Source organism: Vidua macroura, chromosome 1 (assembly GCF_024509145.1).
Source record: "Vidua macroura isolate BioBank_ID:100142 chromosome 1, ASM2450914v1, whole genome shotgun sequence".
In the NCBI taxonomy this organism is placed as follows: domain Eukaryota; kingdom Metazoa; phylum Chordata; class Aves; order Passeriformes; family Viduidae; genus Vidua; species Vidua macroura.
In genome coordinates, this window is record NC_071571.1 from 119,900,573 (window position 1) to 119,914,429 (window position 13,857).

At 34.4% G+C, this 13,857-nt stretch overlaps 1 protein-coding gene across 3 annotated transcripts in view; it reads left to right on the forward strand.

Moving 5' to 3' along the window:
• The window catches only part of CSPP1 (centrosome and spindle pole associated protein 1), a 61,935-nt gene that overhangs the window by 3,718 nt on the left and 44,360 nt on the right, over positions 1-13,857 (forward strand). For 2 of the 3 annotated variants that reach the window (XM_054000558.1, XM_054000567.1), the window contains exons 2-6: positions 1,560-1,663; positions 2,210-2,306; positions 6,426-6,526; positions 9,685-9,765; positions 12,231-12,332. In XM_054000558.1, the coding sequence (XP_053856533.1) occupies positions 1,560-1,663; positions 2,210-2,306; positions 6,426-6,526; positions 9,685-9,765; positions 12,231-12,332 (485 nt within the window). Of the gene's footprint in view, positions 1-1,559; positions 1,664-2,209; positions 2,307-6,425; positions 6,527-7,229; positions 7,254-9,684; positions 9,766-12,230; positions 12,333-13,857 lie in introns of all 3 variants that reach the window. The other variant, XM_054000548.1, reaches the window with a different exon arrangement.

Below are 13,857 nucleotides of genomic sequence, written 5' to 3' on the forward strand. Positions count from 1 at the left end.
AGAAAATGTATTCTGTAAATTAAATTAGCATGCAGTTACTTCACTTTATCTTACAGAATTTGTGCATTTTTTATTTCCGTTTTGCTTCTACTGAGAATTTATCTCAGTCTCTCTGGATACATTATTTTTATATTTACCCGTGTGCTACCTTATTATCTTTGAGGTGGTGGCTTGGTTTTTTTTTTGTTGCTGTTGTTTTTAAGTTCGTCAATCCTCTTCCTGAAACTGTTTTCTAATATACCTTTATCACTGGCCTCTTGTTTACTTCATACAACTTTATAAAGATACTGAATTAGCCTGAAAGAAACCTGCTGTATTAATTTAGATACTGGATGTTATGGGATTTCTCATGAGCCTGCATAAGCAATCCTTTTGCTTAAGCTGCATGGAGTGATTTGAGGGTCATAATTTTCTTAGTTTTGTGCTTCTTTTAAGCATGGAATATAACTTGAGGATTTTTTTTTTTATCAGTAAGCTTGATTTTGTAAAACTCCTTCTCCAGTGGAGTTGGTGAAACTGCTGGGTGGAGATTAGGATGAGTAGGCTTGTATGCAGTCATTCTTTCTGATTTTGTCTTTCTTTTTCTATAAGTAATTGGTATGCTTTGCAGTATTTTTAGTTCTGATAGGACTATTCTAACTCAACTTCAGTACAGTTCCATTGACATGAACTTGATTGACTTTAGTTTTTATTATGAGGTTATTGAAAGCTTCAATATACACTAAATTCCACAAACCAGGTGCTAAAATTTCTGCTTGGAAGGACTTCCAGTTAAATAGGCAAGGTGCACACCTAATGGAAGAGAGGTAATTACCTCTTCCTCAGTACATGTTTTCTTACAGATCAGTGTCTGATTCTCAATCAATGCTTCCTCATATCCCTGATTTTAGGATTGTTGCAGACTTGTAGTTATTCTTATTGCCTCTGCTATTTTAGTGGTACAGGAGGTGGTACTGTTGGCTCCAACTCCAGAAACACTATGCATGTATTTTGTGAGGTTTTTTTTTTTTTTTAATTTATGTTCTGTTTTGAGTAAGCTTGATTGTTTCTAAGACTTCTCATGATTGTAAGTTAAGCACGGAATTAATAGTGTGATTTGGTCCTTATTTTAGACTGTCCAGGTATTTTTCACTTTTTGTACTTTTTTTCTAATGATTCCTTCATCCTGTTTATTTTCTGTGTTTTCTAATTTTGATTTTATAGTTCACTAGGAGTAAGCTTGTGCTAGTGTGTAGTGAAGGGTCACTGGTAGACTTGCAGTTAAAACAAACAACCCCCAAACACTTCAACCATGTTAGGAAAAAAGATGAGATAAGTATCTCCAGTCTTGTAATCTGGAATCTTTGAATTTTCTCTCTGGTGAAGCATCAAGTAGTCTCCTCCAAGGGTGGGTTTCCCAAGTCATTTGTTTTGTTGACACAGCAAATATCTTAAGGCTCGTAGTTCTGAGGGAGAAATTTGACTGTTTTTAACTGCTGTCTTAAGCAAGAGCAATTGAGCTTTACATTCTTTGAGGTTCTAATGTAAATGCCATGTTCTACATCTTTTCTGTAACCTAGAAATGATGGCGGATGATTTAGAAAAATTTATTGAAGACCAGAAGGCCAAGTTGGCACAAGATAAGGCAGAACTTGAAAATGATCCACCTTACATGGAAATGAGGGTAAGAGTATTGAAAAGGTTTTCTGAATTTAAATACTTCTGTTGCCAAAGTCTTGATTGAAGCTTGTTTTTACTGTGCTCTTAAAATAGTATTTGTTGTTAAAGAATATATTAAAGATTTATCTATTCAAAGTGATTTTGAACTTGAGTGCTTCATAACTTTTTGTAGATTTTTAAAAACCTGTTTGCCAGTAGGCATACACAGTAAGATTTGTGTTTTGCAAATGAGAAAAGTTTTGTACATGGTTTTTATTACTCCTTTACCCCTCCTTAGGGAAGCTGATTAGCACTGCCCACTCCAGAGCTTGGTTGTTGGAGTGGGAATGGAAGATATAAATATCTTCAAAATTTCTGTTCCATAAAAGGCAAATGACAATAAAAATCTGTTCTTATCACAGCTTTCCTATGAGTAATTTTAATGTGTTAATCCAGCATTACTTTCAATCTGTCTGTTCTCCAGTGTTAATAATTACATCACTAATGTTGTTCTTTTATGTGATATTTCCTCTACTTTGTGATGCAGTAAGGCATTTTGTTCTCTTTTCAGAATAAGGAATCAGAGAAGCTTTCTGAAACTAGCAAGATGTTAATCTCCATGGCTAAAGAAAATATACCTCCAAATAGTCAACAGAACTACACTTTAGGTACAGTATATTTTTTTATTATGTCTTCTAGATTTAAGTAGCATTTAATTACCTTTGACAATTTTTGGAAGGGTATTACTGCTTTGTATCATTAATCATTAGGATGATCATTATAATTCAAGTGCATAATAATACTTCAGTCTTCCAAAAGTCTTGGCATTATATGAAATTTTTTTTGTAGTTAGGATTTCTTTTTTTATTTTTTGGCAGGAAAATATGCCTAAAGCAGTCTCTTTCTTCTTGCAAGCTAGTGCCATTAAAAATACCCCAGATGAACAAAAAAAAAAAAAAAAAAGAACAACCCAAAAAAACTTGCTTGCCAGTCCTTGACAGGTGATGTGTCCTTTCCTGTTGTATTTGGGTGGAGCAAAATCTTTGAAAGTCCATTTTTCATCTGGAGTTTACTGCAAAAGAGTACATTCCAGGGAAGCAGGGCCTCTTTCTTTCAGCCTCTTAAGAGTCCTAGTCCAACTTGGCTAAGATGCACACAGTTAAACTAATTTTTCTTTTAAATAGTGTCTTTCAGGCAGTTTAAACTGTTCCTATTGCTTTTGTAATTTTGTTACAATGTAGTTATTCATTGTGCAGGGAAAGAACAAGTACTTAATTCTGATTGAAATCTTAACCAGGTGAAATGGTTAGATTTATTTTGGTGATTTGATTTATTATTGGCTACCAGCCTAATATGTTTTCTTTATATATTGTCCTTTTTCTTCTTTTCTCTGTGTTCTTTGTGACATTTGATTGGAAATGTGTGAGTGTTCTTTTCTTAATTTTTCTTACTTGTCCTTCCATCTCCCTTCTGTAGGCACTACTGTTTTTTCTAGCTACACTTGCATAGCTCAGGTTTGTCCTGAGAGCTTTAGAGCTTTTCTGTGTCCTATTTCTGGTTGATAATTAACTCTTTTCTTTCACTTGTAGATACTTCGGGTTAGTACCTCATTAATTTTCATACTGTGCCTACTGTAATTCTGGTGTAATTCTGCAGCTTCCAGTGGGATGGAGCTTGAGCTTGTGAATCTGTGGGTCTGAACTGGTCTCAGCTGCATAAGTAAAGACATGGTTTTTATAGGGATGTTGTATAAATAGAACTTCCAGCCATCAGCAAGGCAAGCTCCTCAAAGACCTTTAGAGGAAAACTTCATTTAAAGTACTTTAAATGATAATTGAATATTCCTTGCCTCCAAAAGTGATAATGGATAAACTTGGTGAGAGGGCAGCAGTTGAATAAATATCTATCACATACTTTTGGCAGTTTTATTTGGTCCAGCAGGTTACTGCTGGTGTTGATAATTATTTTCTTGACTGAGGAAACATAGGATACAGAAAACAGAACACAAGAGGTAGTATCCCACTGGCTGTGGCAGACCATTACCAAACAGTTAAGCTTTATTAATATTAAAATAGTTTTATTTCTTGTTGGAGAGCTATAATTGCATGTCATGTTGTGTTTGTTACTGTAAATTTGACCTAACTGTTGACACCTGCATATGCTAACACAATGATGAGGGCATTCAGGTGATCTTAAATGAAAAGAAAAAGTAGGGGTTGCCATGGTGTGGTTTAACCCCAGCTGGCAACTGAGCACAGTCACTCACTCACTCTGCACCAGTGGGGTGGAGGCACAGAACTGAAAGAGTGAAAGTGAAAAAACTGATGGGCTGAAATAAAAACTGTTTAATAATTGAAAAAAGAAAGTAATGAAAAGGAAAATAACAAAGAGGAAGAAGTAAAACTCAAGAAGGACAAGTGATGCAAATGTAAAGCAATTGCTCACCACCAACTGGTGCCTACGTCCTTGAGCAGCAGATCTCACCAACGTCCCTCCTAGTCTTGCTGCTGAGCATGATGCCATATGGAATGGAATACCCCTATGCTCTGGGGTCAGCTGTCCCAGCCATGTCCCCTCTCAACTCCTTGTGGATCACCAGCCCCCTTGCTGGTGGATGGGGTGAGAAGCAGGAAGTGTGAGTGAGCAGTGACTGAAATATCCCTGTGTTAACAACACTGCTTCCAGCACAAATCCAAAACACAGCCCCATACCAGCTACTATGAGGAAAATTAACTACCCCAGCCAAGCCCAGCACTTTTCATAATAGTCATTTAGGTGCTGAAATGGATGGTTGCTGATATTACTGGCTTGCTCTGCTTTAAAGCACTGTAATTTCCTGTGGATTAAATCAGATGGGACTTGTTCCTTGGTAGCTGCTAAGTATATTCTACAGTTCTAGCAATAATGTTGAGGTTCAGACTGAATAAAGTTGCAGTTATTTCTCAACATTACATACGTGGAAATGTTTATGTAAAATTGCATTTAAAATCTTAGCATTTAAAAACAATCATTGTCAGTGTGATTATTTGGGGTTAATGGAATATGAAATGGCAAATAGATACAACAAATACAAAAGTAAAATAAAACAGTTAAAAAGAAGGTATATCTCTTATTCTGTCAGAAGAATTCAGACAAAGTTTGTATGAAATTAGGTTGAATGTATATTAACTGGAGTGATTTTGCTCTGCTAGGCTCTATGAGTAAGTTTTTGAAATTGTTTGTCTTCAAATATCCCCCAGATCACTACCCATAATTTTTATCTGAGTGCTTTTCTGGTGGACAAAAAAAGTTCTTTCTAACAAAATTAATTTTAAACCACATTCTGTTTGAACACTTCACATATTTGAATCAAAGCACTGGATTCACACTCCTTGTCTCCTTGTTTTTTGGTACTGAATTTCAGTGGCATCTGAGAAATTACTGAATTAATCTTTTCTCCAACTTATTAGTTGCTTTTTATCTTTTTCTTGGTTTTCTAGAACTAATTCAATGGTAATTAGGCATAAAACAAAAGGCAAGAGCAAGTAGCTGAAACAAACTACTTCTGTATTCTATTCTGCTTTATAACCTCGTTTCTGAAGTTTGAAATGCTACATTTTTTTTTTAATGGAACTCACCTTATGTGCAAAATTAGGAGAAAAGGAACTTGCAGGTTGGAGAAGTTGTTCCCGTACAGATTTTGGTTAATGGTTGGACTCTGCAGGCTGTTTCAGAATAGCACAGAAGATATTTAATCCGGTATTGGGTTCTTTGGTTCTGTATATCAGGCTGACTCCTGTTTGCCACTTTTTCCCTATTACACTGTTTTCCTGGTTCATGAGGCTAGAACAAGTCAGAATGTATCTTGAGCCAGGCCAAACAAACTACCCTACAATATATTAGGACTGATCTAAGAATAAGTCTTGAATTCCCTCTCTTCCCTTTTTACTCCTTGCTACTATTTTTGCATAGATCATGAGATGTAGAAATGCTTTTAGAGAAACGATATGAAATAATAATAGTATACACACTCACTCCCAGTTGTAATCCTTGTCATTAGTTGTGTGATTTTGTGGAATTCACTACTCTGTGGAGAGTGGTGAAAGTGACTGCAGAGATGGGCTTCTGGGGTAGAGGATGTTTCTTATAAAGTACTTTGAAATGTATTTTGGGAACAGCAAACCGCTTGCATAGCATTATATTTTATATATTTTAAGAGTGCAGCTGTTATGAGACCTGAGCTGTTATGAGTAATCTCAGAAAAGTACTTACGTGTTTTGGGTCTACTATGATTAAAAACACTGAGGTGGAAAGAAAAATGATTATTTTTATCATATGGTCAGATTCCCTCTAGTTGTGTAGGAGCAAACAAATTTTTCACATGCTAAACAAATAGCTTGTTGCTTTCATTTGGGAAGTATGTTTTCTATTGTGTGGTAAACACAGCTTAAAATATCAGGATAATTTATAAGCTCACATGTCAAAGGAGATTTCTTTGGAAACATACATTGACAAAAGAAATATGTAAAATATTCAAATAAATTCAGCTTATGTTGCTTTTTTTTTTTGTAATGGGAAGAAAAAGTCAAAGGATGACAGGAGAACTATCCAAATACCAGCCTATTTTTGTATGCTTTTCACTCAACTACTCATACAGAGAAGGTGTTTTTTTTCAGCTGTCATGTAATTACTGGTTGTATGGTTAATTTTTTTTCATTGCTTGTGTCTAATAAAAATCCAGACATAGCTTTTGCTTTGTATTGATGCAGAATAGTAAATAATGATATTTAATGACATTAAACTTCCAGGTGACTATGGCTTGAGTTTGCCTCTTGGAGAAGAATATGAACGAAAAAAACATAAACTCAAAGAGGAACTTCGACAGGATTACAGGCGGTATCTTTCTCAGGTAAAGTGTCTTGTCTGGTTGCTGGACTTTAGTGAGTCTCTTAAAATTATTCTCTCATTTAATTGAATGAAAATATCTGTAAAAAAGTTTTTAAGGAGGCATTCATTATGAGCAATGGCTAATTTTGAAGACTTGAGTGAAAGTAATTTCAAAACATTTTGTTTATGTATTTTAGGCTTCTACAGATCTCATTGCAGTGTGATGACTACATATTATTTAGTACACTTCTTTCTGAATATTTTATTTATTTGTTTTTGCTTCTTTTTTTTTTTTTTTTTTTTTTTTTGTTAAGAATTTAAAAGCTGTTACTTCCTGAAGTACTTATGTATTCTATGGTCTGTAATTGGGGTAAGAATATCCCTGTACATAATGTGACTCCACTTGACAGCTTCTTTTCAATTTTAGAAAGAAATACCTTTGATGTTTTGCTTAACATGATTTACTAAATGTCACAATAAATTTAAATTTGAAATGATATGTATGAAATGTCATCATTTTGGGAATATTCTGTAGCTGCTCTGCATGAATCAGAAAAAAATAAGGAACCAAATAATTTCTGTTTTATGAAAATACTATTTACCAGTGTCTTTAGTTCTTAAAATGAGTGAATGGATTTGCTTTAAGAAAGGAAGTATCTATTGTTAAGTCAAATATTTTTGACTCAAAGACTCCTTTTGAATAGTATCTTTTCCCTGATTTTTAGGGAATTTCACAGGCAAAAAGAAAGGTAGGGTGCCTTTAATATTATTTTCTTTTCTTTCAAATTAGTTGCTTTTTGCTTTGTTTGAAAACTTTATGCTCCTGGAATTCAAAAAATCATTACTTTTATTTGTGCTCTGTGCATTTATGCATGCTGTGGTGATCAGTTGTGACTAACAGCATTGCTTGCTTTGTACAAAATGATTACTTACATATATTATTTTCCATTCATAAGTTTTTAAAACACTTGTTGATTTACTTTTCCCTATGCAGTTGCCATTGTTGCTGTCTAATGCTGGCTCTACAGTAGTTTTTATTTTATTAGACATTTGCTTCAGGGATTATCAGTTATGTAGATAGTAAGAGTTCAGGATTTTTTTTCTTGGTATACATATTTAATAAAGCTAGAATAAAATAGTAACTTATATAAATATAAAATATATCATTGCAACCAGAGTCAGAGCTTTTTTCTTTTCTGTCTCCACTCATCAGTGGTGCTTAGGGAAGCAGTAGAGGCAGTTATTTAGCACTTACTGGCCAGAATGCAAGAATACAAACAAGCATTATGAGGAAAAAAATAACACTTCTGGTGTTATTTTTACAAGCTTTGTTTAACTAATTTTAATGTTTTAAATATTTTTATACGTTTGTCTATCTATAATTTCAAAATTTAATGCTGTCCATCCAAATTGTTCAGTTTGAGCAACATCAGTAAAGGACCAGGAGGTAATGTGGTTGAAACACAGTCTGCTCGTTTTTTCTGGGGTTTTGAATAACATGCATATGATACAAATTGTCTGTATTAGCATGCACTAGATTTCTTAAATAGCATCAGCAGAATAAACTGTCTTTTTAACCTCTAACCAAAATCAACCTTATGTAATTTTTGTTTCTTGATTAATTTAAAACTCAAAAAATAATTTTGATTATTTTAAAAGTCAGAATATAATTTTACAGCTTAATGTTTCATAATTATCACCAAAGCACCCAAATAATATAATTTTTACATCAACTTCTAATGTTTTATTCTCATCTGGACTTCAAGGTTTACAGGGCCTTTTTATTTGTGTGTTTAGTAGTACATGTTAGCTATATTAAGCTGGTAAGGACTGAGGAAGAACTAAGATCTCTAATTTCTTTTTCCCACCTAAAGAAAACTGGTGAAACTTTTTAGCAGTTCTCACAGTGATATTTTTTTTGTGAATAACTTGCTTAGTCTTGCTTGTGTAGAAAAATGCAGCTTCCTTACCAGGTTCTGATTTTGGAAAAGATGTTTGTAAATTCAGAGGTAATCTCTAGATACATTTTCAAAATGCATGCAAAGAATTACTTAATAATGAGAATTACAATTTATTTACTTTTTTTAATAGAGGTAACTTGGTTTTTCATATGAATCTAGTTGTCTTGGTGCTTGAATATCTTTGCATGATTATTATATTCCTTAAATCTTTTAATATCTAGTTTGAAATATCATTTATAATGATGTAGGTTTGTACTGGAGCAGGTAGAGCTCTTAGTTCTTGACATTCCTCTAAGCATTTAGGCCACATTGCAACAAAGATAACCAAAGGAAACAATGCTTGCGAAATACTGTATTTCACCATTCAGCCCATGACATACAAATAAATGATCTTTTTATTAATAAGATTTATGAAACATATGATTGACTGGAAATTGCTGGGTATGCTTTTAATAAAGGAGTGATGTATGACAAACCCTCTAGACCTGGACTCTTAACAGCCTGCACCAGCACTGGTATTTGGTTTGAAGAGCAGGTACTTTGATTTGCTGCACAGCCCAGGTCCCAAGCTGTGCCCCAGGGATCTATGTGGAGCAACAACTACTGGTTTTGATGGGAAGCTCTGCTCTGAAAGTGGCTGATGGCCCATAAAGAATGACAACATTTGGTGGTGGGTCATTATCCTAGAAAATTTGGGCACTGCTGGTGTGGGAAACACTGTTGAGATAGAGGTGTGCTACTGTTAGCATGAATTCCGTCTGTTGAAATAAGAGGTAGACATATGTTTTCTGCTGTTAGAAAAAGCAATTTTTCATCTTGAGTAAGAAAGTATCTTGGAAGATTCCTTTTAGGTTTGTACAGACACTTGTGTTTGTGCTACAGAAGAATTGACTGGGGTTTCTTTGAATAAAAATAGTTTTTTTTTTTAATATGGAGACTAACTTACATAATACTGGAAATAGTTTAACATAGAAGAAATGACACTTTCAAACTCAAGCTTAAAACTTGATAAAGACATTTACTTCCTGCATTCCTTGACTTCACTTCATTTATGTGTTCCAAGAACATCCTACATTTTCAGAATGTAAAGATTGTCTCAGTCTTTATTTCATCAAATTGCTGAAATTACTTGAGAAAATATAATACCTAACACCTCTTTAATGAGTAAAATTTGGTATTTTAAAGTGTATTGAATGGTTTTAAATTTTTTTTAATGTAGAAAAATTATCTGACTACTGATGAAGTAGATCCATATACTCAGGGATTATCTCTTCCTATTGATGAGCGAAGATCTGCCAAGGTAAATATATGAAGGAAATTAATTAAATTGAGTATAACTTGAAAATGTACCTGGGTGTTGAAACTATTACAGAAAAAATATTTCCACTGAAGTTTTTTGTTGTTGTTGGGTTTTTTCTTTTTTTTTTTTTCTTACACAAATGAATGTTTTTGGAGGTGGTAATTAGTAATAATTCTCAGAAAAGTGTTTTCCTTCAATTTCTTCTTAAATTTTTAATCCTAGGTTACCTGTATTTTTAAGTTTTAGATATTTGGTTTTTATTATGTAGATATAATTGTATACTGATACTAGTTTGAGGTTTGCTACCTCTGAGCCACACTTTTAGAGCACTTGATCTGTTCAAAAACTCTAGTGGTTGTGCTTGTTTTGTTCAGCAATCACTATTGATCTGATTGCCTGCCCTCATGCTGCTGGCGTTATAGTCCCAGTTTCTTTCTTATGTTTGCTTTTAAATTGATCCATGAAGTTGATTCAGCAGAAACATTGTAATTTAGCAACAATTTATCAGTATTTTTTCTGACAAATACTACTGTTTGGTTCTTAAGATTGGTCATAGAACAGCAGAGGTTCAATGCAATAAGATAACCTAACCTGTGTGGCTGGAGGAGGACCAGACATTTGCACTCTTGGAGGTTTTGTTTGGTTTTTGTTTTTGTTTTTAATCTTTGTTGCCCTCAAGTTGTATTGTTGATCTGTGTTTGGGGCTATGCTGTCACTGCAATCTGGTGCAAGACTTCTGCTGTGGCATGGGTTGGTCTTGCCCTTGTGCTTAAACTTTCTGCCCCTCTTGTGCTCTTGTTCTGGCTGTAGGAAGAGCCAGGTGAGAACTCAAAGTGAAAACTGCTTTTATGAAAAAGCCCTAAACTCCATGTTATACAAGTGTTAAAAGGAGGCAGCAAGAATGAAACACCCAGGAAGGGGGAAAGGACTTCTCAGGGGCAGCATGCACATGTACTGAGTTTATGTTAGCTTCAGGTTCTCATGAACTTTGTATTAACCCTTGCAAGTATGTGTGCTGAAACAGTGAAAAATAAAGTATTTTCGATTAATTATGGAAATGAAAGGTGTATTTGTAATAGAAATATGTCTTATCATTGATGGGTTTTATATCATATCAGCTCTGGGCAGGTGTGTTGTATCTTTTTTAGCCATCTATTTGCTGCTCTTGCAGAACCTAAAAGCTGCCAGGAGATGTCACACTGTGCCCTGTTAATCAGTTGGCCTCTGGGCAGAATATCGAGAGGTTAACATTTGCATTTTGGTTTGCTTTATTAGGTCAAATGTGCAGTCACATAGCATATTGAATTTTCTGCTGAGTGTTTTGCCATGTGTTAAAGACAGTGCAACTTTCATGGCTGTCTGCTTCCTTTATATTGTCACTGTTAGAAAACCTATAGAAAACTTTTTTTTCCCTTGGAAAAAAACCCCAAAAATGAAACAATTTTGGAGAGGATTAGTCTAATCTGCAAAAATTTTAGTAATCTGGTATTTATGTGATGATTGAGATATAAATTATTTTTGTTTGAAATTTGTTCATGAGAAAGTAAATTTATGTGTGATGCTCAGATTTTATAAATACTTTTGTCTTTTTATAGGAAAATGCCACAATGGAAAAGAGCCTAATTCATAATACTGTAGTATAATTCTCTTTTTTCCTTTATATCATTGTTGGAACGAGGTAGATTAAGAGATACCCCATGCTCTAAACGGGAACTAATATCAAGAAATAATACAAATTAGAGTTTGCTTTATCTGGAGACTTTTGTATTTCATATTATATTATCAGGCTGTTGATGTACAATTCATGTATATTTTTAGACCTGAGAAAGCTGATTATAAATGTTAACATGTTGCAAAAGCAGCTAGGACAACAAGTATAGGTCTTGCATTCTTTGCACTTTTGACTGTTTGCAGTCAGTTTAACTGCTTGTTTGAATTTGATAGTTCAAATTGTAATTGATACATCTTGTCTACACTTGTATTTGTTATCCTGTTTTAATTGTGAGGGGGGCAAGTCACAACTAACTTTAACACAAAGAAAGAAATTGTATGTTTGAAAATCAGCTGTAGAAATTGTATGTTTGAAAATCAGCTGTAAATACAATCAGAATTAGAAGGTGATTCCTAGTTGTTGGAGTGAGGCTTTGGTAAATTTTGGAATAGGCTTAGCAGGAGGAAACCTACTTGGTTTTAAAGATGGACCTTGATACACGGTTGTGTCTCTGAGGATTAGAATTCATGCCAAAGAAGCTGATTTATACTTACAGATTTCAGATTAAGAGAAAGTGCTATGCTAAGAGAAAATGCATTAAAACCTAAAAGTAATTCAAGCCTTTCTTGTACATCACAAAGAATGTGAAGGGGGGGGGGGGTTTGCAAACACACAGTTTGCATTTATTCATTTAGTACTGCAATTCTATGAAGTTAAAAGCTACTAAAAATGCCCTTTTCAATGCCTATTTTAGGAGAGATTACGGCTTGAAAGAAACAAGGAATACAATCAATATCTCAGGGATAAAGAAGAATGGAATGAAAGGCTAAGGAAATTAGGGAAGAAAAACAGAGAGGTAATACAATTTTATAGTGTTATCATTGACTCAGACGTACAAAGTAAGACAAAACCCACAAATAATGTTATTTTTATTAATGCATTAAGCAAGTCCTGGTTACAACTCACATAGTGCACTTCCTGATTCCTGCTTCCATCTGTCTGTCTGGTAGAAGGATTGTTTTGTGTGTCTGAAGCAAATCCTGCATTGTTCTTGATGATAAAAGTGATATCCAAAAAAGCTATCTATTTGAACAAAATATTGAACTCCACATAGTGTTCCTTAGCTTTTGTTTGTGGATGCCTTTTTCCTCTGTCATGTAGAAGGCCAGGCAAGTGTAGCAGCCATACAGAATATGGAGCTGTACATTTGTGAATAAAAATCAAGAAGCCATTACTGCTGAAAGTGTACTAGACATAGCCTAGTCCAGTTCTGGGGCCTTGGATTTGTATGGCAGTAAAGAGCTAGGAACACACACACACACCCCTCTGTTGGAAGGGGGAGAGAATCAGAAGATTGAAAGTGAGAAATAGTGTAGGTTGAGTTAAAGACAGTTTAATAGGTAAATTAAAAGCTGCTCACACAAGCAAAGCAAATCAAGGAATTCATTCACTTCCCCTGGGCAGGTGTTCAGCCATCCTCAGAAAAGTTGGGCTCTGCCATATGTTACTGTGACTTGTCAAGGCAAATGCCGTACTCAGAAAGTTCCCCTTCTTTCTTGTTGAGCATGACCCCCATGAGTGGAATATCCTTGGTCAGCTGGAATAATCTATCCTGGTTGTGTCCCTTCCCAACTTCCCATGTACCTGCAGCCTCCTTGCTGGTGGAGCAGTGTAAGAAGCAGAAAAGCCCTTGACACTGTATTAGTGCTATTTAGTAGGAATTAAATTATCTTTGTCTTGTCAACACTGTTTTCATCACAAATCTAAAACATAGCATAATACAAGCTACTATGAAGAAATTTGTGCAAACCAATACTAGTGCAATAGCTAGTGGGATTTTTAGGTCTGATTAGCATTGTTGTGAGACTCTTTGTTTTAGTAATCTGGAAGCAATATATTAATCTGTAAAATCTTCTTAACTTGAAAATTTTGTCTAGAATAGGTAAATTTCGTTTTTAAAATATTTTGGCCTGAGTTTAGTGATGGACTGTAATAATTTGGGACTCTCATCTAGTGAACATTTTTATAAGATTTAGAAGAAAAGTTTAAAAAGTCCTTCTGTTGCCCTGTTCTTTTGAGAGTTTTGAAGTTCTTCTAAAAGTTTTCTATGCCTTCTGATGTTTACATGTTTCTACTGAATCTTCTCACACTGTTCATGTAAATAATTATTGTTTTGCATTCTTCTTTGTGGGTGGAGAAAATTGATAGACTGTTAGTTTGACCAGTGTGGTTGGAGAGGTGGCAATTTCACCCTCCAATCCACTGTCACTTTTGGGTTGCTATATATTGCAGAATCAGAAAATAAAGTTCTCTCTTTTAGTTCTTTTTCTTCCCTCTTTTACATAACATATGTCTGTGAGTTATTTAGTGTTGTAGTGTGA